At 46.1% G+C, this 22,451-nt stretch overlaps 3 protein-coding genes across 3 annotated transcripts in view; 1 reads left to right on the top strand and 2 right to left on the bottom strand.

The window, feature by feature from the left end:
• The window catches only part of C2H10orf53 (chromosome 2 C10orf53 homolog), a 126,463-nt gene that overhangs the window by 62,633 nt on the left and 41,379 nt on the right, over positions 1–22,451 (bottom strand). The window lies entirely within an intron of this gene.
• LOC138665555 (uncharacterized) lies at positions 7,992–10,683 on the top strand. The gene is made up of 4 exons (XM_069753144.1): positions 7,992–8,317; positions 8,778–8,881; positions 8,975–9,121; positions 9,592–10,683. Exons 1-4 carry the CDS (start codon positions 8,135–8,137, stop codon positions 10,511–10,513), a joined length of 1,356 nt encoding a protein of 451 aa, XP_069609245.1. The 5' UTR covers positions 7,992–8,134; the 3' UTR covers positions 10,514–10,683.
• On the bottom strand, positions 10,853–19,268 carry LOC138667903 (uncharacterized). The gene is made up of 4 exons (XM_069755975.1): positions 19,200–19,268; positions 12,021–12,162; positions 11,765–11,915; positions 10,853–11,684 (listed from the first exon to the last, which is right to left on the bottom strand). Exons 1-4 carry the CDS (start codon positions 19,266–19,268, stop codon positions 11,021–11,023), a joined length of 1,026 nt encoding a protein of 341 aa, XP_069612076.1. The 3' UTR covers positions 10,853–11,020.

Genomic DNA, 22,451 nt, shown 5'->3' with positions numbered 1-22,451 from the left:
TGGGCAGTGACCAGGGCCGGACTGGCCATCGGGCACTTCTGGCAAATGCTAGAAGGGCCGGTGCCAGTAGTGAGCCGCTGCACTCTTTCCCCCCTACTCCCGCCAGTGCCACCGCATTCAACTATACCAGCGTCTATGACGCCAGTATAGTTCAATGCAATGATGGAGGAGAGAGCGTCCGCTGACGCTCCCTCTCCCATCATTCCCCGCTCTGCCTCTGACACTGCGGGTGCGCGATGACGTCATATCATCGCGCACCTGCTGTGTCCCGGGCAGACTGCAGCCGCCGAGACAGGAGCAGCGCGGGCAAGAGGAAAGGTGAGGAGAGTGTGGAGCCATTATCGGGGGGATGAGTTGTGGGTTGTGCTGTATATACCACTGTGTGGGCTGTGCTGTGTATGTACCACTGTGTGGGCTGTGCTGTGTATATACCACTGTGTGGGCTGTGCTGTGTATGTACCACTGTGTGGGCTGTGCTGTGTATACTACTCCGCGGGCTGTGCTGTATATACTACTACGCGTGTTGTGCTGTATATACTACGACCCGGGCTGTACTGTATACTACTACACGGGCTGTGCTGTATACTACTACGCGGGCTGTGCTATATTATGTGGGCTGTGCTATATACTATGCAAGTTGTGCTATATTATATGCGGGCTTTGATATATACTATGGGAGGTATATTATATTCTATGGGGGAGGCCGTGTTATATACTATGTGGCTGTGTTATATGCTATTGCGGGGGTATATTCTATTCTATGGGGGAGGCTGTCTTATATACTATGGGGGGTATATTATATTCTATGGGGGAGGCTGTCTGATATACTATGGGGGGCTGCATTATATTCTATGGGGGCTACATTATACTCTGGGGTGGCTGCATTATACTCAGCAAATTCACATGTAAGGCTACTTTCACACTTGCGTCGGTACGGGGCCGTCGCAAACCTTCGGCCAGACGTACCGACGGACGTTATGCTAAATTTAGCACAACGTGGGCAGCGGATGCAGTTTTACAACGCATCCGCTGCCCATTGTGATGAGCGTGGAGGAGGGGGTGGAGTTCCAGCCACGCATGCGCGGTCGGAAATGGCAGACACGTCGCACAAAAAAAGTTACATTGAACTTTTTTTTGTGCGTTGTGTCCGCTAAAACACGACGGATACGTTGCTAATACAAGTCTATGGGTACAAAACGCATCCTGCGAGCACATTTGCAGGATCCGTTTTTTTTCGCCGGATCTTTATTTTTCTGCCGGATCTTTTTTTTCCCGCCGTATCCGTTTTTTTACCACCTGATCATTTTTTCCGCCAGATCCGTTTTTTTCTCATAGAGTTGTATTAGCGCCGGAGTGCGTCAGATGGCCACATGTTTCATCCGTTTTTTGCTAGATCCGTCGCTGTGCATTTTTTCAACGTACCGAAAAACAGTTCCTCTGTATGTGTTTTCCGTCTGGTGGAAACAGCTTTTTTGACAGATCCTGCAAAAACGGATTAAACGTGTGGCCACCAGGCGCAATCCGGCGCTAATACAACTCTATGAGAAAAAACAGATCTGGCGGAAAAAAAAGCATCCGGTGGAATAAAATGGATCCGGCGGAAAAAAACGGATCCGATTGAAAAAACCGGATCTGGCAGAAAAAACGATCCGGTAAAAATAAACGGATCCTGCAAATATGCTCGCAGGATGCGTTTTACCCATAGACTTGTATTAGCGACGGATCGTGACGGATGGCCAGACATCGCCTCCGTCGTGCTACGGATCCGTCGTGTTTTGGCGGACCGTCGGCACAAAAAAACGTTCAATTGAAAATTTTTTTGGCTGGCTCGCCCGCCATTTTCTACCGCGTATTTGCGGCAGAAACTCCGCCCCCTCCTCCCCGCACTTCAGAATGGGCAGCGGATGCGTTGAAAAACTGCATCCGCTGCCCACGTCAAGCACAAATTTCACAACGTGCGTCGGTACGTCGGCCCGACGCATAGCGATGGACCCGTACCGACGCAAGAGTGAAAGAGGCCTTAATGAGCGTTGAATTTAAAAAAAAATAAAAAAAAAAAGCGAAAAAAAAACGGCGTGGGCTCCCGCGCAATTTTCTGCACCAGAGGGGGAAAGCCGAAGGCCGGGGCCAATATCTGTAGCGTGCTATGAATATCAGCCCGCAGCTGTCTGCGTAGCCTTTACTGGCTATTAAAATAGGGAGACCCCCCCCCAAAAAAAAATGACGTGGGGTCCCCCTATATTTTATAGCCAGAAAGGCCACGCAGACAGCTGCAGGCTGATATTCATAGCCTAGAGAGGGGCCATGGAAATTGCCCCCCCCCCCCCCCCGGCTACAAATACCAGTCCGCAGCTGCCCCAGAAATGGCGCATCTGTAAGATGCGCCAATTCCGGCACTTAGCCCCTCTCTTCCCACTCCCGAGTAGCGGTGGGATATGGGGTAATAAGGGGTTAATGTCACCTTGCTATTGTAAGGTGACATTAAGCCGGGTTAATAACGGAGAGGCGTCAATAAGACGCCTATCCATTACTAATCCAATAGTAAGAAAGGGTTAATAAAACACACACACAATCGGAAAAAAGTATTTTAATATTCTTCATTTAACCATACTTACCATACTTCAGCGCCTGCAAAAAAAGTAAAATAATAAACCGTATACTACCTTTCCGCCGTAGTCCAATTAATAACGAGTGTCCCACGACGATCTCCCCTATAGAACAGTGACATCGGGTGATGTCACTGCTCTATAGGACCCTCAGTGACACACTGACAGGAGACAATGGCTCCTGCAGTGCATCACTGAGGTTACTCTAGTTCACTGGTCTCACTTTATGGCAATTGCTGCGTGGGAAAATGTCTCACCCAGCAATGCCAATAGTGAGACTAGGGACTATTTTCTCACAGGGGCGTAGGAATACCTTGTGAGGAATACATGATGGAAGGATACCTTCCATCATTGTGTTCCTGGAGCCCCTGGATACCTTCCATCATTGTGTTGCTGGAGCCCCTGGAGAGTGGTCGCATCAACTGATGCTCCTGCTCTCCACGGGAGATCGTCGTGGGACACTCGTTTTAATTGGATTTCTGCGGACAGGGAGTATATTGTTTGTTTATTATTTTAATATTTTTTACAGGTGACAATGGCTTCGGGGAACAAAGTGACAAGTGATGGTGAGTATGTACTCTATGTTATATGTACTGTATGTCTGTAGTATGTATGTATGTACTGTATGTCGCATTTCGTTGCATGGTGCATGTCGTTGCATGGTGCATGTCGTTGCATGGTGCATGTCGCATGTCGTCGCATGGTGCATGTCGCATGGTGCAAGCAGCATGTCGCCGCATGGTGCATGTCGTCGCATGGTGCATGTTGCATGTCGTCGCATGGTGCATGTCGTATGTCGCCGCATGGTGCATGTAGCATCGTGCACGTCGCCACATGGTGCATGTCACATGTCGCCGCATGGTGCATGTAGCATGGTGCATGTCGTCGCATGGTGCATGTCGCATGTCGTCGCATGGTGCATGTCACATGGTGCATGTCACATGTCGTCGCATGGTGCATGTCGTCGCATGTAGCATGTCGCATGGTGCATGCAGCATGTCGCCGCATGGTGCATGTCACATGGTGCATGTCGTCGCATGGAGCATGTCGTCGCATGCAGCATGTCGTCGCATGCAGCATGTCGTCGCATGGTGCATGTCGCCGCATGGTGCATGTCGTCGCATGTAGCATGTCGCATGGTGCATGCAGCAGGTCGCCGCATGGTGCATGTCACATGGTGCATGCAGCATGTCGTCGCATGGTGCATGTCGTCGCATGGTGCATGTCGTCGCATGTTGTCGCATGGTGCATGCAGCATGTCGCCGCATGGTGCATGTCGTCGCATGTCGTCGCATGTTGCATGTCGTCACATGCCGGCGGGCAGACACCGGCGCCGGTCCACAAAAACACCGGCGCCAGCGGGCAGATCCCCGGCGACCGCAGCACAGCCCCGCCCGCACATCATGATCCCAGCAGCAGACAGCAGTGAGCACACAAAGCCCCGCCCGCCCCCAGCACAGCCCTGCAGGCAGCCCCCAGCACCGCCCACAGCCCAGTCACTCTTGCTGAGTGACTGCTGACTGTGGGGGCTGGTCACGCCTGCTGCTGACGTCACGTCAATTTCTAGAGTCTGGAAATTGACGTGACGTCGGTGGAAATGAGCGGCGGCTGCAGTCTGGGGGTCATGTGACCCGGACTCAGCAGGCAGAATAGCGCCGCTGACAGGCGAAAACGGCAACGCAAGGTAATTGCCCAATTCATTAGGGGCCCCGGGGGGATACATTGGGGGGTTAATTGAAAGTAGTGGACAACCCCTTTAAGTTCAGAAGAAAATATAGACAGTTATAGAAATCTACAATAAATCATCGTGGTGAAAGCCTGATATGTCTATAATGCCAAATATTCACTATATATGTGGCAGTCAAAGTATAAGGCAGAAACAGAGTTAGACACTCATCTGTTGTACCCCAACACCAATAATGAACCACAGTGATTGTTAGATGAATTATAAAACCGCAGGCATAGAATAGACCTTAAACGCCTCTTATTGAACAGCAATGATGACTGTTGCAGACCCGCAATAAAGTTGCATGTGTTTAATCACACAGTATATAGTACAGCGGCGCTAGTATAAAGGGTCTCTTAGTGCTGCAAATCTAGACAATAACCACAAAGTTGTCAGATAAGTATTGTAATGGTAATAAATTTGCGCAAATAAAGACCTTGGAGAAAAAGATGCGTTTACTGAGAGTAATATGTAAGTGTACTAGTGAGCTGAAATAGAAGAACAGATTGCACTTAGACCATTCAGTGGTTGCACTTTACCCAACTTTGTTAATGCATTTTGTACAGCTGTAGAGAAATGTGTACAGCAGACAAGGGTTATTACAAGTGAGCTGAAATAGAGGAACAGATGGCACTTTGCCCATTCAATGATTGCACTTTACCAAACTTAGTACATTTACTTTGCCCAGCTGTAGAAAAACGTGTACAACAGACAAGGGTTAATAACAACCTGGATGGGAAGAGGACACTATCCCTGGGGGTGTTATACGCGCGGACCTGGTCTTGTGGCGCCGTTTTATAGATGATGTCATATTCATCTGGGCAGGGGGCTCTCAGTCCCTGGACCAATTTTTAATCGATATTAATAAAAACGAATTCTTTTTAAAGTTCACCGCTACCACTAGTACTCATACTATTTACTTTTGAGACTTAAATTTTTTTATTGATAACTCTTCTATACACACTTGCACTTTTAATAAGCCTACGGATGCCAACAGATTTATTTCCAGTGATAGCTGCCATCTACCCAACTGGCTACTAAATGTTCAAAAAAGTCAGTATATGAGATTATACCGTAACTGCTCTAGACCTCAACAGTTTGACAAGGAGTCGGAACTATTAACCGCCAAATTTTTGGAAAAGGGCTTTAATATAAAATCACTGGAGGCATAAAAAAAAACTGTTTCTGGTTTACCCCGCCAGGATCTCCTTAAAGGAAAACCTGTAAAAAAGGACATGGAGATAACGGGTTTTGTCCCAATTATAACACAGTATAACTCCAATGCCAACGTTCTAAAAAAAAATAGTGAATAGACACTGGGGGATACTAAAAGATGACAAAATCCTGGGAAGTCATATCCCCACACTTGCACGCTATATATATATATATATATATATATATATATATATATATATATATATATATAAAAAAAGCGCGCAATCTTGGCAATCTGATTGCACCTACGGTCCAGTGTTCTTATGCCCATAAACATGCTACAATTTTTGAGAACAACATGAAAGGTTTTTCCCTTGCCACAAATGCACAATGTGCAGACAAACACAAACAAGGAAAACATCTGAAATTACTGAAGATGGTACAAATTATGTAATTAAGCATTTTATTACTTGCTCATCAGAGGGGGTTATATATGTTATCAAATGTCCATACAACAAACTGTATGTGGGTCGCACTAAATGCCCACTTAAGGTTAGAATAAGTGAGCACATGCGGAACATAAAACAAAAATTTCTCGGCCACCCACTCTCCAAACATTTTGTGGAATACCACAATAGTGAAACACAATCCTTGGAAATCATAGGATTTGAAAAAGTACCACCACCATGGAGAAAGGTGAACTATATTGCTTTAATGTTCCTGGTGGAAAGCAAGTGGATTTTCACTCTGGACATTCTGATCCCGAAAGGACTTAACAGTGAGATTGAATTATTTGGCTTCCTCTAAAAATCAGCTGACCATAACTGTACTTATAAAAGGCCCTTTAATGCGTTAAGGACCATCCCTGATGAAGGAAAGTGTTCTTTCCGAAATGCATTGGATATTCTTGGTCCTTTTTGCTATCCTTTGTCCTTTTTGCTATCCGAACCTGTCGACATTCAGCCTAGACCTCGCGGTCCCAAGTGATCCTCTATGTCACGCCAGGTCCTGCTTCATTCATCGCTCACCACGAGGTGGCAATGACTGTTCTCGGTGACCAGGATCTACGACAGACCGCTGGACACATCCGCCGCCTGCATCGCGAATAATAATAATAATAATTTTTATTTATATAGCGCCAACATATTCCGCAGCGCTTTACAAATTATAGAGGGGACTTGTACAGACAATAGACATTACAGCATAACAGAAATACAGTTCAAAACAGATACCAGGAGGAATGAGGGCCCTGCTCGCAAGCTTACAAACTATGAGGAAAAGGGGAGACACGAGAGGTCTCGAATGACGAACCAGCGGCTCTCATCACCACATGAATTCCATGCAAGATAAAATGGCATGCAGACAGCAGATTTCTGACCCGGTTAATTTGACTAATGCATGCCGTATCAGAATTAAGATGTTCTGCCACCGGCCGGGGCAGCTTCTTGTGCAAACTGCAGGAAACACATGCATATTCTATAACTGACTTCACAAGTATTTTCATCTATGACCCCAAGGGGCCCGCAACATAAACGATTGTGAACCTTCGAATAAGACTCTATCGCCAAGGTCTTTATTTGCGCAAATGTATTACCATTACAATGCTTAATAACACAGGACTGTTCCTTTTGGGCTCAGACCAAACCTTGGTTATTGACCAGCTTACCATAAGACAAGGGGTCCTGCAGGACAGGGGCCCTAGATTGTTGAAAGACCAACTCACAATAATTCCAAGAGGCACAAGGGGCACAGAGTCACTATGAGGCACTGAGGCGCTATGAGGCCCAGAGGCACTATGAGGCCCAGAGGCGCTGAGACAGAGAGACACAATGAGGCAGAGAGACACTATAAGGCACAGAAGAACTATGAGGCCCAAAGGCACAGTTTAGGCACTATAAGGCACAAAGGAACTATGAGGCATAAAGACACTATGAGGCCCTACGAGGCCCAAACTAGGGCCACGCTAAGGTGCAAGACATGAGACCAGACATAGATTTACAGCTCTGGCAAAAATAAAGAGACCACTGCAAAATGTTAAGTTGTCTGATTTTTCTCTTTATAGGTATATTTTTGAGTAAAATGTAAATTGTTCTTTTATTCTATAAACTTCTGACAACAAGCAATAAACTATAAACTATTCTATAAACTTATTTCTAAGCAATACATTTTGTTTATTTTTTCTGACAAAGAAAAATGGTAAAAATTAAAAAAACAGCAACAGTGCTTCCAGACCTCAAATAATGCAAAGAAAACATGTTCACAATCATTTAGAAACAACAATACTAATGTTTTAACTCAGAAAGAGTTCAGAAATCAATATTTTGTGGAATAACCATGATTTTTAATCACAGCTTTCATGCGTCTTGGCATGCTTTCCACCAGTCTTTCACACTACTTCTGGCACAAACATTTAGGCTATGTTCACACGTTCAGGATTTCCATCCTTTTTTTTTCCTGACTGAAACCGCAGGTCTCTGCAGAAAACGCAGGTGCGTTTTTTGTGCGTTTTTGGTGCGTTTTTGGTGCGTTTTTTGGTGCGTTTTTTAGTGCGTTTTTTAGTGCGTTTTTTGATGCAGTTTTGTCTGCAGATTGTCTGTGTTTGACAGAAATAAAGTTTACTGCAGTGGGGGGAAGAAAAAAAAAAAAAATGATGTCATTTCCTTGTCCAACCCTTTTCTTCTTCCATCCTCCATTTTGGAACTTACACATCAAAATGAGTGGACGTGCAGAGCGTCGTCCAGATGACAGCCCACGGATCCAGCTCCGCACGCCACACCGGATTGCGATCCTGGGGTTGATGCTTCTAATTCTGAATCGACATGCACGTCAGGTAAGCAGATGTCTGTTTGTTTTATATATTGGGTTATGGGTACTTGTCCACATTCTGGAAACGTTGTATGTTTGGCGCTGCGTGTGGCCGCAGCGCCAAACATGCAGCGTCCACATGTCAGCATACTGGAGGTGATGTCATGAAATCACGTGTCCACTGTGTGTCATCCGTCAGCCCTGCGACTCCGGACATGCTGCGCGTCTTTTATGATCACAGCATGTCTGTGTTCCTTGTTGTGAAACTGCGGCTCCGCAATGAATAAAAGAGGACCCTATACGTCGGGTGTGATGATGCTGGATTTGTACAATGAACACATCTGGCATCATTGCGTACTAGAATGGGGTGGGCCTTCCTGAATGTGGACACGTATCCTTACATAATCGACATTGTTTTCCTTGCATGTTTGATATATTTTTCTAATTGTTGTGTTTACGAAATATTTTTTTATTTTTCTATTTAGCGGCGGCCGAGAAGACGTGTGCAGAAACGATTGTGGGTGCACCCGCTTGTAGAAGACCGAACTGAGAAGGGGCACTTTCATGTGCTGTACAATGATTTGAGGAGGTAAGTAGAAATATATAGAATGACTAATTTACCTTTTTTGGCTAGCAATACTTGTGAAGTAACCCTTTTTTGTTGTTCTTTTGCAATTTTCAGATATCCTGAAAAATTTATATCGTTTTGTCGGTTACCAATTATTGCCTTTGACAGACTGCTTACCATCCTGGCACCCCATTTAACACTGCAAGACACAGTGATGAGGAAGTCCATCTCTGCTGAGGAAAGGCTGCTCATCACCTTGCGGTAAGTAACAATTTTTGGGGGGAATGTTGTTAGGTCTGTATTTTACTTGTGTGTGTGTCCAGTATGTGTGATTAAACCCACCCAGTCCTCTTTTTGGACAGGGGGCACACATACACACACACACGTGAGATACGGGCGAGTGTTGCATGGTAAACCCCGGCTCTGCCGCCTGCACTCTGGAGCGGAGTCTGCACCCACATACCAATACATGGAGCCGCACGCTCCACAACGGAGTGCATGCAGCAGGTCCGGGGATTACCATGCAACACTCGGTCATATCTCGCATGCGTGTGTGCACAAGTCCCATCAGGCCTTTTATTAATGTTTTTTACACCCTTTGTGTTGTGCTGGGTGTTAATGCCAGCATTATTGAATGGTGCTGGACGCATATAATAGCGGCCTTAACTTGTGACATGTTGTAATTACCTTTTTGTGTGACATTTCTAATTTTCTTTTTTGTTTCTTTGCAGATTTTTGGCCACAGGAGAGAGCTATACATCCCTGCACCTCCAATTTAGAGTTGGTAAATCTACCATCTCTAACATTGTGAGGTGTACATGTACCGTCATCTGGCAGAAGTTGCAGCCCATGGTGATGCCTTCCCCAACCGAGGAGACTTGGCTGCAGGTTGCAGCAGGCTTTCAGTCTGTGGCCAATTTCCCAAACTGCATAGGTGCAGTCGATGGTAAACATGTTCGGGTTCAGCAGCCACCACGATCAGGATCACGCTTCTTTAATTATAAGAAGTATTTTTCAGTGGTCCTGATGGCGGTGGCTGATGCCCATTACAAATTTGTTGCCATTGACGTTGGTGCCTATGGTAGTACTGGGGATTCTCGGGTGTTGCGAACGTCACAGATTGGGATGCAAATTCTTCGAGATGGCGGCACGCTCCCAGCCCCACGACCTTTGCCGGGTTCCACACATCCAGTGCCGTTCGTGATGGTATCGGATGAGGCGTTTCCCTTAACGACAACCCTGCTGCGCCCATACCCACGAAGGGGACTGGATGCCCGACGGAGGATTTTTAATTATCGGCTGAGTCGTGCACGCAGATATGTGGAATGCACCTTTGGGATCATGACTAGTCAGTGGAGGATCTTTCACACTGCCATTCAGTTGGACACAGACACCGTTGATGCTGTGATAAAGGCTTGCTGTGTACTCCACAACTATGCTCGTGAATACAACACTGACGTTGATGTGGAGTACCAGCAGCCAGTATTTAATCCAGTTGACAACGGGGGTCTGGGTAGGCCGTCCAACTCTGGTGTGCGTGTGAGAGAATCCTTCACTGACTACTTTATGAGTCCTGAAGGTGCCGTGCACTGGCAATACTCCTGTGCTGGTGTTGAGCAGCCTGACCAGCAGAGAAGGATGCATCTACACTGACCCCCCCAGAAATGTTGCCGACATCGCTGATAACAGTTTTGACAACATCCCGAAGAATGAGAAACGCCAGCAACCAACACAAAAGTTTGAAAAAAAATTTTTTTGTTCCATGTTACCAAAAAAACTGTGTTAAATAATTGATTGTAATATCAATAAAAAATCTATTTGGCTGTAATTAAATTTTTTTTTTTTTTTTGGCTACAAAAAATTGGGTGTTTTATGAAAATAATAGCAGTATGACGTATACAATTGTTAACACATCAACACATAAACCACTAATTGATAGCCCATAAACCCAGGATAGCGGCCTTGACCGCATTGTAATAAAGAAGAGAATAGTCTGTTTGAAATGTAATATATTTAAAAGAACACAAATTCTTTGCAATATTTACATAAGATTTTTCAATTAGAAAAAACAAAAAAAAGCCCCTTTCAAAGCCAACCGGCAACTGGAGCTAAAAAACAAACCAAAAAAAACTCGGTGCCACTGAAAATTTTTGCCCATGTTCAATTCAGAAAAGTATATTCTGGAGAATAGAGGAAATTTGATCCCTCTGATTGATATGATGCTCCCCCCATATGCTGCGAACTTCCTCTATCTCCAGAAGTAACTTGGCTGTGGGCCAAATACTGGGGTCTGGTAGCTTGTGTTTCCGGTGTTCGGTGTCGGGGCCTGAAAAGTCCCAACACCCCCATCAGAACTTCATTGTATGGAGATATCGGAGCAGGGTCCTCCAGAGCAGTGAGGGACATCTGGACCATGGACATGAAAAGAGATTGTCTATCCGGTGGCAGGGAGCGTGTTTTTCTTGCCACAGTTATTGCGAAGGAGTCGCAGTGGTCATCAGAACTAGATTTTTTTAATAGATCTAACGTGTCGCAAGCGATTTGGACAGTTTGGTCATCTTGGTTTTTCTTTGTTTTTTTTTTTTTTTTCTCTGCTGCCACCGGATAGACAGCTCTCTTCTCCACTCTCACAGCTTCTGCGGAATCAGATGCTTCAGCAGCTGCTGAACTAGATGTTGATGCAGCAGCTGCTGAAGTGGATGCTGATTCAGCAGAAGCTGTGGGAGTGGAGGTAGAGATGGTCCCTCCCACTCCAGAGGAACTGCCTGCTCCATCCTCTTTGTCGCTGTCCTCCAAATCAGCTACCGACATGTTTCCTTCCGTCCTGTTGGAGAAAAAAAAAACATCAATTTTTCGCACAACATATTATATTTAAATAATCATGTGGAGTGGATTTTAACTTACTTTCTCAATGTCCTACTGGACACAAGAAACTGCAGCTCTTCGCTAAATGGGAATTTACTTTTGCTCGGCGAAGAGCCACTCTTAGAACATTCGTTCAGGAACTTCGTGAAACGGTCTCTGATTGAGCGCCACCGTTTCCTCACATCGTTATCTACCAAAAAAAGGTTACAAAATACAACAACATTTTTTGTGAGATCTAAACAAATTATATTTTTAATATACTCAAGGTTTACTAAATAAATTTAATTAAAATTACCAATTTGCTGCTGTGTACTCCCTGGATACTTGTCCCAATCTGGGATAAGGTCTCGTACAATTTTGGTCCAGGCTAGTTCCCGGAAATATTTATCCTTGTAGGATTCATCGGCTGGGTCCCACAAGGCCGGATAATCCCGAACCTACAATAAATACAATAGTGTCATCTCATAATCTATAGCGCGACCAAGTAATGTTACACAATTGCTGGAAATATTTCAAAGTAACCCCTAATAACTGAACACAAGCACAAACTGAAAACACAAACACCAATAAAAACGCTTGTGTGCAGTTGTTTTACCACTAGCTCTGTCGCCGTCAATCCTGAGTGGTTCGTGCGACAATCAACAACATTCATTAAAAAACACACTATAAAGTGAAATAGTTAGGGTAGGGTTAGGGCTCATAACCGTAAGCACTCTACCCCAAAAGGGATCCTAAACATAACACAACCACAAAAGGGATCCTAACCCTACAGGGATCCTAACCCTAACCCTACAGGTATCCTAACCCTAACCCTACAGGTATCCTAACCCTAACCCTAACCCTACAGGTATCCTAACCCTAACCCTAACCCTACAGGTATCCTAACCCTAACCCTACAGGGATCCTAACCCTAACCCTACAGGGATCCTAACCCTAACCCTAACCCTACAGGGATCCTAACCCTAACCCTAACCCTACAGGGATCCTAACCCTAACCCTAACCCTACAGGGATCCTAACCCTAACCCTACAGGGATCCTAACCCTAACCCTAACCCTAACCCTACAGGGATACTAACCCTAACCCTAACCCTACAGGTATCCTAACCCTAACCCTAACCCTACAGGGATACTAACCCTAACCCTAACCCTACAGGTATCCTAACCCTAACCCTAACCCTACAGGGATCCTAACCCTAACCCTACAGGGATCCTAACCCTAACCCTACAGGGATACTAACCCTAACCCTAACCCTACAGGTATCCTAACCCTAACCCTAACCCTACAGGGATCCTAACCCTAACCCTACAGGGATCCTAACCCTAACCCTAACCCTACAGGGATACTAACCCTAACCCTAACCCTACAGGTATCCTAACCCTAACCCTAACCCTACAGGGATCCTAACCCTAACCCTACAGGGATCCTAACCCTAACCCTAACCCTACAGGGATACTAACCCTAACCCTACAGGTATCCTAACCCTAACCCTAACCCTACAGGGATCCTAACCCTAACCCTACAGGGATCCTAACCCTAACCCTAACCCTAACCCTACAGGGATACTAACCCTAACCCTAACCCTACAGGGATCCTAACCCTAACCCTAAAGGGATCCTAACCCTAACCCTACAGGGATCCTAACCCTAACCCTAACCCTACAGGGATCCTAACCCTAACCCTAACCCTACAGGGATACTAACCCTAACCCTAACCCTACAGGTATCCTAACCCTAACCCTAACCCTACAGGGATCCTAACCCTAACCCTAACCCTACAGGGATCCTAACCCTAACCCTAACCCTAACCCTACAGGGATACTAACCCTAACCCTAACCCTACAGGTATCCTAACCCTAACCCTAACCCTACAGGGATCCTAACCCTAACCCTAACCCTACAGGGATACTAACCCTAACCCTACAGGGATCCTAACCCTAACCCTAACCCTACAGGGATACTAACCCTAACCCTAACCCTACAGGTATCCTAACCCTAACCCTAACCCTACAGGGATCCTAACCCTAACCCTACAGGGATCCTAACCCTAACCCTAACCCTACAGGGATACTAACCCTAACCCTAACCCTACAGGTATCCTAACCCTAACCCTAACCCTACAGGGATCCTAACCCTAACCCTACAGGGATCCTAACCCTAACCCTAACCCTACAGGGATACTAACCCTAACCCTAACCCTACAGGGATCCTAACCCTAACCCTAAAGGGATCCTAACCCTAACCCTACAGGGATCCTAACCCTACCCCTAAAGCTATTGTAAGGTGGCATTAAGCACGGTTAGTAATGGCGAGGCGTCAATAAGACGCCGATCAATTATTAATCCTAAGGTTTACTATAATATATGTGGACCCCCCTAAAAAAAAAAATGTGTTGGGGTCCCCCTATTTTTTTAGGCCAGAAAGGCTAAGCAGACAGCTGTGGGCCAATATTTGACGCCCGGGAAGGGGTTAAAATACCCATGGCTGTTCCCAGGCTATGAATATTAACCCACAGCTGTCTGCGTAGCCTTTCTGGCACTAAAAAATAGGGTGACCCGAAAAAAAAAAACGTGTTGGGGTCCCCCTATATTTTTAGGCCAGAAAGGCTAAGCAGACAGCTGTGGGCCAATATTTGACGCCCGGGAAGGGGTTAAAATACCCATGGCTGTTCCCAGGCTATGAATATAAGCCCACGGCTGTCTGCGTAGCCTTTCTGGCACTAAAATATAGGGGGCCCCGAAAAAAAAACGTGTTGGGGTCCCCCTATATTTTTAGGCCAGAAAGGCTACGCAGACAGCCGTGGGCTTATATTCATAGCCTAGGAAAGGGGCCATGGATATTTGCCCCCCCCTGGCTACAAATATAAGCCCGCAGCCGCCCCGGAAAAGGCGCATCAAAAAGATGCGCCAATTCCGGCACTTAGCCCCTCTCTTCCCACTCCCGTGTAGCGGTGGGATATGGGGTAATGAGGGGTTAATGCCACCTTGCTATTGTAAGGTGGCATTAAGCCCGGTTAATAATGGAGAGGCGTCAATGAGACGCCTATCCATTATTAAGCCAATGAAAGGGTTAAAAAAAAAACACAAACACTAGAAAAAATATTTTAATGAAATAAAGACACACACTTTTTGACAATTCTTTTATTGCACGCTCAATCCATCCTGAAGACCCTCGACCTGAAAAAAAGGCAAAACAAAAAAACAAATTCATACTCCCTGGCCCTGTCCGCAGAAATCCATCGAGGGTCCCACGAAGATCTTCCATGGAGAACAGACACATCCAGAGATGTGTCTGCTCTCCACGGCTGCAGCAACACACTGACAGGAGCCATAGTTCCTGTCGGTGTGTCACTGCGCATGCGCGAGCGAGTTTACCGGCGGTCATTGACCCCGGCACTCTCGCTTAACGGCAGTGCTGCGTGGGAAAGTTCAACGCAGCTGTACTGCCGTTAACCGAGACGCCGGCGCCATTGAGCTCCGGGACAGTACGCGATACACTGCTAGGAGCTTCGCTCCTGGCAGTGTATCACCGGAGAGCAGGAGATCGGCGTGGGACAATCGTTTTATGGATTCTGCGGACAGGGAGTATGGATTTGCTTTATTATTTTGGGATTTTTTCATTGAGGATCGAGGGCTTCGCCTACAAGTGTGGTGTATGGTGAGTATATACTCTATGTTATGTGTTGTATGTACTGTACTGTGTGTCATGTTTGTGTATTGTGTGTTTGTGTTTGGTGTGAACTTTAGTATTGTGCTAAGTCGCCGGACACAGGGACAACTCTCCCATCCTAAATACCGGATGGGAGTAGTAGTCCGATACGGCGACTTAGCACAATAGAGGCATATCGTCGCATGGGGACGGACACACAGACTTACCAAATCAATCAGACGCCCGACATCGATCCCCATGCGACGGTATGCCTCCATAGTGACAGTCTCTTCGGGATACACTCAGGACCACACACGCCGCCCACGGACTTCCGCCCACGCACTTCCGCCCGCTTCCCCGAACTTCCTGCAGCAGCGGTTCTGCACATCAAACCGCAGTAAAACACGCAGATATATTTTTGATCTGCGTGTTTTACTGCGATTTTGACCTCACAATGGAGGTCTATGGGTGCAGAACCGCTGCGGCTCCGGAAAAAGAATTGACATGCTCCTTCTTTTTTCCGGGAGCTATTCAGCGCGTCTTTTTTTTAACAATTTCCGGACCATGTGCACAGTGTGTCCTGTTTTCCATAGGGTACAGTGTACTGTACCCTGCATGGAAAACAGCTGCGGAACCGCAGCGGCAAAACCGCCGCGGTTCCGCGGTAAAAAACGCACTGTGTGAACATGGCCTTAAGCAGTTCTTCTTTGTTTGATGGCTTGTGACTATCCATCATCCTCTTTACATTCCAGAGGTTTTCAATGGGGATCAGGTCTGGAGATTGGGCTGCCCATGACAGGGTTTTGATGTGGTGGTCTCTTAATTTTTGCCAGAGCTGTATATTTAAAGGGAACCTGTCACCAAGAAAAATGCTATTAACCTGCAGATCTGGCATTAATCTGCAGGTTAGTAGCGTTACTATGCTGCCCGGCACCTGCATGTAGCCGAATGATGCGGGGAGAAAATTAACTTTATTCTCCCTAGCAGCTGCGCTGGTTCAGAGTGGTGACTGAAACTGTGCCCCAACACTGACTGACACTGGTTCTGCATGGCGGTCGGCAGTCAGTCAGTGCCACCAAAGGCGCGGTTACAGCCGCCGCTCTTTATACTCATAGAGGCGAGAAACTCAATGCTCCTAGAGAGGAATTTCTGCTAACATGAAAATTAGACTCTCTAAACTTTACAAGTTAATATCTCCACAACAGAGAGAAGAAATTAAAAAGTATAAACATTTTATTCAGCTCTATAGCCACAAATAGTGATGTGGCCAGTTTAACATTCTCAAACTGGTGAAAGGTCCTCATTAAATTAGAAAATCAACTCTTATAACTTGCCTATATTCCCTTGTGTGTTGTGAACATTTAGAGGTCAGCTCAGCTATGTAGTTTCAAATTCCATGTAGCAATTCAATTATATTATGCTGCACACATTCAATTAGGTTAACCATTAATATGATCCCCTCTGAGACTGACCACATAATGCTTACTTGTAATTAAATACATGTATACAATTTCCTCTTTACAAGCCTCGGAATCAGGACTAGATATTTCTGTATACCCCAGAAAAAAAAATCCCTCCTGACACGTTTCTTTACTCAAGATGTCATCAGGGGAATGTACTTATTAAGGGGAAGGTATAAGATAAAAAATAAAGTAATTTCTCACTGGTCCATAGAGCAAAAAAGGCCTCAGTGCTTAAAAAGTGCAGAAAAAATGTAGATATCCCCTCTCAGAGTCCTTCTAATCCATACTATAGTCCTTCTTCCCCGTTTTACGCATCTCTCTTATCTGATTATCTTGACCCTCCCAAATGAATCTGGGAGTTTCAACTACAAGGAAAATGCTGATGAATCTTGTCTTTTACCCAGGGAACATCTAATGATGTCAGTCTATTTAAGGGTTGCTATTGACAGTGTGGTACTTTAAGAAATACTGGGACATATGAGAATCGATCCATGGGTTTTATCTGGGACCGATCAATGGAAGATGTTAAGTATGTTTACCTAGTAGTGAAAATACCCTGGTTTAGATTATCATGTGTTAGGTGTCGAGTTCCCGCCTCTGCACAGGGGGAATCCCAAGCCATCTCTGCTGCGGTCTCCCATGGCTCAGGCAGATACTCTGTGCCTGGTTACTGCTGTTCTTCCAGGTTCTGCCATTATGGCCAGTACTGGTCAGCGGCGAGGAGTCGCTTCTGGGACTAAGTCCTGCTGTCCTTCTACTGAGCATGCCCAAGGGAGGACCTTCCATTGGAGGTCTGGGGTCACACGCTCAGGTCCTGTAGCAGCTCCCATTGGACCACTTGGAAGGTCCTTGTCTGCTGCAGCTATATAAGGTTTGCATGGCCACAAAGGATTAGCTTATGTTATGAGCTTTAGCTATTCAGTGGTCTTGTCTGCTTGTTGTCAGGGTCCGACTGAAATAAGCCACTAGAATACCGGCACCTCCGGTGAGGAGTTTGTATGGTGAATTCAGGGCTGGCGTAAAGCCATTAGAATTCCGGCTCCACTGGAGAGGAGGTATTTGTGTGCTTGATACTCCCTGACCACTGACTGCTTTTGCTGTTAGGCAGCTGTGTCCCCCTGTGATGCTAGCAGGGCACAGCGTTTTCCCTTCTGTGCGACTCTGTGAAGTAACAGAGTTCGCTTATACCGCCATATTGTGCTGCCATTTGCTAGCAGCAGGTTCGTCTCCTGCACGGTGGACCCCGGGCTGCGAGCGCACCAATAATAATATCTAAATATACTTGGTGCGTTCCGCCAGCCCTAACATGTATACAAAAGTGAGGGGTGGAGCCATTTGGCCAAATGTGTATATTTAACTATGGTATTGAAGGTATTATCAATTACTTTTATGATATTGGGTATTGGACTCCTCGTTTCTCCAACCCTATAAATGAACAAAATGGTAATCTCCTTCCTTAGATCACGCTGTCTGAAGAGGTTATGTGATATACGATTGAGGCATTTCCTTTAGACATTTGGACTGGATTACCATGGAGACAGCGGGACGCTCTGGAAATTAACATGGAGCGGTGTTCTGCCTTTGCCCCGGATATGACACCGTTTTGAGACAGATCTCCATGGTGATAAAGAACACCAGGAGATGTGTCTTGATGAGATAGGCGCTTTGACACCGCCCCTCGGCACTGACATTGCGGGGATTCAGATCTTCAAAGAGATCCTTTGAATACTTGAGGGATCTTGCCGCATTTGACTAGGACAGGTACCACTAACCACGCATAGATAAATGATTTCTAGGAACATCCAGGGTTGGACATATGACCTCTGGTATTGGAGGATGTGAATGATGACCTCTTGGTAGGGGGTTGTGAATGACTTTATTGACATGATGTGTGTAAACCCTCCTCCTGTGAGTAATAGATGGTGTCATATAACTTACACAACCTTGCCATGGCGATGATACACAATATGGTGTTTAAGAACCACATGTGTGATCTGGGAATCCACTCTTGGAAATGAGGTAGGATGCCTTCAGTGGGAGGGAGTCATGGTCTATTTAAACCAGCAAGGAAATGTGTGGGCATCTCCCCATTTTTTCTACAAGGAGGTGGAAGCACTCCACATCTCTTGAATGAATAGTAGGATTAAGTTAAAAAGTAAAAAAAAAAGTAAAGAAGAAATTGTAAAAATATTTGTTTTAAAAGTCACAAAATAAGAAATAAAACAAAAAAATATTATATCAATAAATAAATTTGAGGGGCATTCATTAAAGATTTCCCCTGACCCACTTCCTGTATACTGAGAGCAAGGAAACTAGGCACAGTTATTAGTCGTTCTCTTCATAGGTACCACCTAGGGACACACACTTCTTCGACCTCTTTAAGCAACTGTAAACACTTCGCTTGTAGAAGTCGATAGGTGGCTCCAAAAGCCATGTTGTGACTTCAAAATTCAGAGTCTCATCATCTCAAAAATGCTTGCCCGTCAAAAATAACTTCACTGTTGAAAAGAGGTGGAAGTCCAGTAGTGTGAGGTCAGGTGAATAAGGGGGATGCAGTAGAATTTCAAAGCCACAGGCGCATACTTCCATTTGGGCAACATGTGAGTTGTGAACTGGTGCATTGTCTTGCAGAAGGCGGACACCTTTTGGTGAGCATGCCACATCTTCTGGTTTTGATGGCCTCCCGCAATTTCTGCAGCAGTGAAACACAGTATACGCCAGTGATCATGGTACCCTTTGCTAGGAAATCTATCAATACTACTCCATACTGGTCCCAAAATTCTGTGAGCATGACCTTGCCTGCCGAGGGTTGGGCACACGCCTTATTTGTAGGTGGTGTGTCATGATTCTTCCATTGCATCGACTGGAGTTTAGTCTCAGGATCATAGTGATGGACCCAGCTTTCATCCTGTGTGATCAGTCTGTAGAAAAAGTCCTCCTGGTTTCCATGGAACATCGTCAATAGAGCCTGAGAGCATTCAACTCATTCCTACTTCTGAAAAGGTGTGAGCAGCCAAGGTACCCAGCGAGCAGATGCGTTATGCATGTGAGGATGGCCTTGGATGATTTTTTCCACGGACTCCACACTAATCTTGACATTTTGGGCTAGGTGGCAAATGGTTACGCTGTGATTTTACAAAATGGCAAACTCCACTTGATGGATGGTGTATTCATCAGTAGCAGAGGGGGGTCGCCCTCTAATTGGAGCTGTTTTCACCGAAGTCTGACCACATTTGAATTGACGATACCAGTTCTTGACTACATCATATGATGGGGAATTATCACCATAAACGTCTTTCATCATATCAAATGTCTGTGTGTGGCCTTTCAAGTAAAGGATCTTGATGACTGCTTTATATTCCACTGGGTCCATTATCAAACCTCACACCACTTCAGCACCTGTAAATTCAAGATCGTTATCAATTCTGAGTTGCAAACTGGCACGTAACCTATGGAGACTTATATCATTACTTCTGTCCCTTACCTCATCCTTTGGACTTACTCAGTGGTCCTCCGCAGCCACCCCCACGGATGGGCATACACTAGACCTGGTATTCACCCGTCTCTGCTCTCTATCTAACTTCACCACCTCCCCTCTCCCTCTATCCGACCACCATCTGCTCACCTTCTCATCCCTGTCCTCCTCACCAATCATCTATATCCAGCAACATGCACACCCACGCAGAAACCTTGCACACCTAGACACCTACACACTCTCTGACTCCATCCTACCACTGGCATCCATATCCTCACTCCACGACACAGACAGTGCTGCTGCTTTCTACAATGCCACTCTCGCATCAGCTATTGACACGGTTGCCCCTCTCGTCCATGGCAGAGCGCGACGTATCAATAGACAACCTTGGCATAATAACACCACCAAAAAGCTAAGGCAAGTGTCCAGGGTTGCGGAGCGGCGTTGGAAGAGAACACACCTGCAAGACGACTTCACTGTATTCAAACAAGCAACACTCGCTTTTAAATCTGCACTCACCTCTGCTAAACAGGCCTACTTCACAACCCTCGTATCTTCCCTATCCCACAACCCCAAACAGTTATTCAAAACATTTAACTCCCTCCTCCGCCCCCCACTGCCCCCTCCAACCTCCCTCATCTCTGCTGAGGACTTTGCCACACACTTTAAAAATAAGATCGACCAGACAAGGCAAGACTTTATTGTTCAACCACCACAACCCCTTTGTATACCAGACCAATGCCCAAACCCCATAACCTCCCTATCCAACATCACTGAAAGGGGACTTAATTGTCTCCTCTCCAAATCCCACCTCACCACCTGTGCGCTCGACCCCATCCCATCCCACCTCCTCCCCAACCTCACCACCACACTTATCCCATCCCTAACCCACCTCTTCAACCTATCACTAACTTCTGGCACCTTCCCCTCTGCGTTCAAACATGCCACAATCACGCCTATCCTTAAAAAGCCAACCCTCGATCCAACTGCTATGTCCAGCTATCGCCCAATATCGCTGCTCCCATTTGCTTCCAAACTCCTGGAGCAGTACGTCCATGCTGAACTCTCCTCCCACCTCTCATCTAACTTGTTGTACGACAATCTACAATCTGGTTTCCGCCCCCATCACTCAACTGAGACTGCCCTGACCAAAATCACTAACGACCTACTTACCGCCAAAGCTACTGGACAATACTCTGTACTCCTCCTTCTAGACCTGTCCTCTGCTTTCGACACATTTGACCACTGCCTCCTACTACAGATCCTCTCCTCCTTTGGCATCAAAGACCTCGCCCTATCCTGGATCGCCTCGTACCTTTCCAACCGCACATTCAGCGTCTCCCACTCCCATACTACCTCCTCATCCCACCCTCTCTCTGTTGGAGTCCCCCAAGGCTCTGTTCTAGGACCCCTACTCTTCTCAATCTATACACTTGGCTTGGGACAACTCATAAAGTCCCATGGATTCCAGTACCACCTCTATGCTGACGACACTCAGATCTACCTCTCTGGCCCAGACGTCACCGCTCTGCTGTCCAGAATCCCAGAGTGCCTATCAGCCATATCCTCCTTCTTCTCCTCTCGCTTCCTCAAACTCAATGTGGACAAATCTGAACTCATCATCTTTCCTCCATCCCACAAATCTTCCTTACTTGACCTATCTATCGCAGTCAATGACATCATGCTTTCCGCTGTACCCGAAGTCCGCTGCCTCGGAGTAACCTTCGACTCTGCCCTGTCCTTCAAACCACACATCCAAGCTCTTTCCACCTCCTGTCGCCTCCAGCTCAAAAATATCTCCAGGATCCGTCCTTTCCTCAATCCCCAATCTACTAAAATGCTTGTGCACGCCCTCATCATTTCCCGCCTTGACTACTGCAACATCCTTTTCTGTGGCCTCCCTGCTAACACCCTTGCACCTCTCCAGTCCATCCTTAACTCTGCTGCCCGACTAATCCATCTCTCTCCTCGCTACTCCTCCGCTTCCCCCCTCTGCAAATCTCTTCACTGGCTCCCATTCCCTCAGCGTATCCAGTTCAAATTGCTAATACTGACCTACAAAGCCATCCACAACCTGTCTCCTCCATATATCTCTGAACTAATCTCTCGATATCTTCCCTCACGTGACCTCCGGTCCTCCCA

The sequence above is a fragment of the Ranitomeya imitator genome, chromosome 2, assembly GCF_032444005.1.
Source record: "Ranitomeya imitator isolate aRanImi1 chromosome 2, aRanImi1.pri, whole genome shotgun sequence".
NCBI classification, from domain to species: domain Eukaryota; kingdom Metazoa; phylum Chordata; class Amphibia; order Anura; family Dendrobatidae; genus Ranitomeya; species Ranitomeya imitator.
This window is presented reverse-complemented; position numbering and strand designations above follow the sequence as displayed.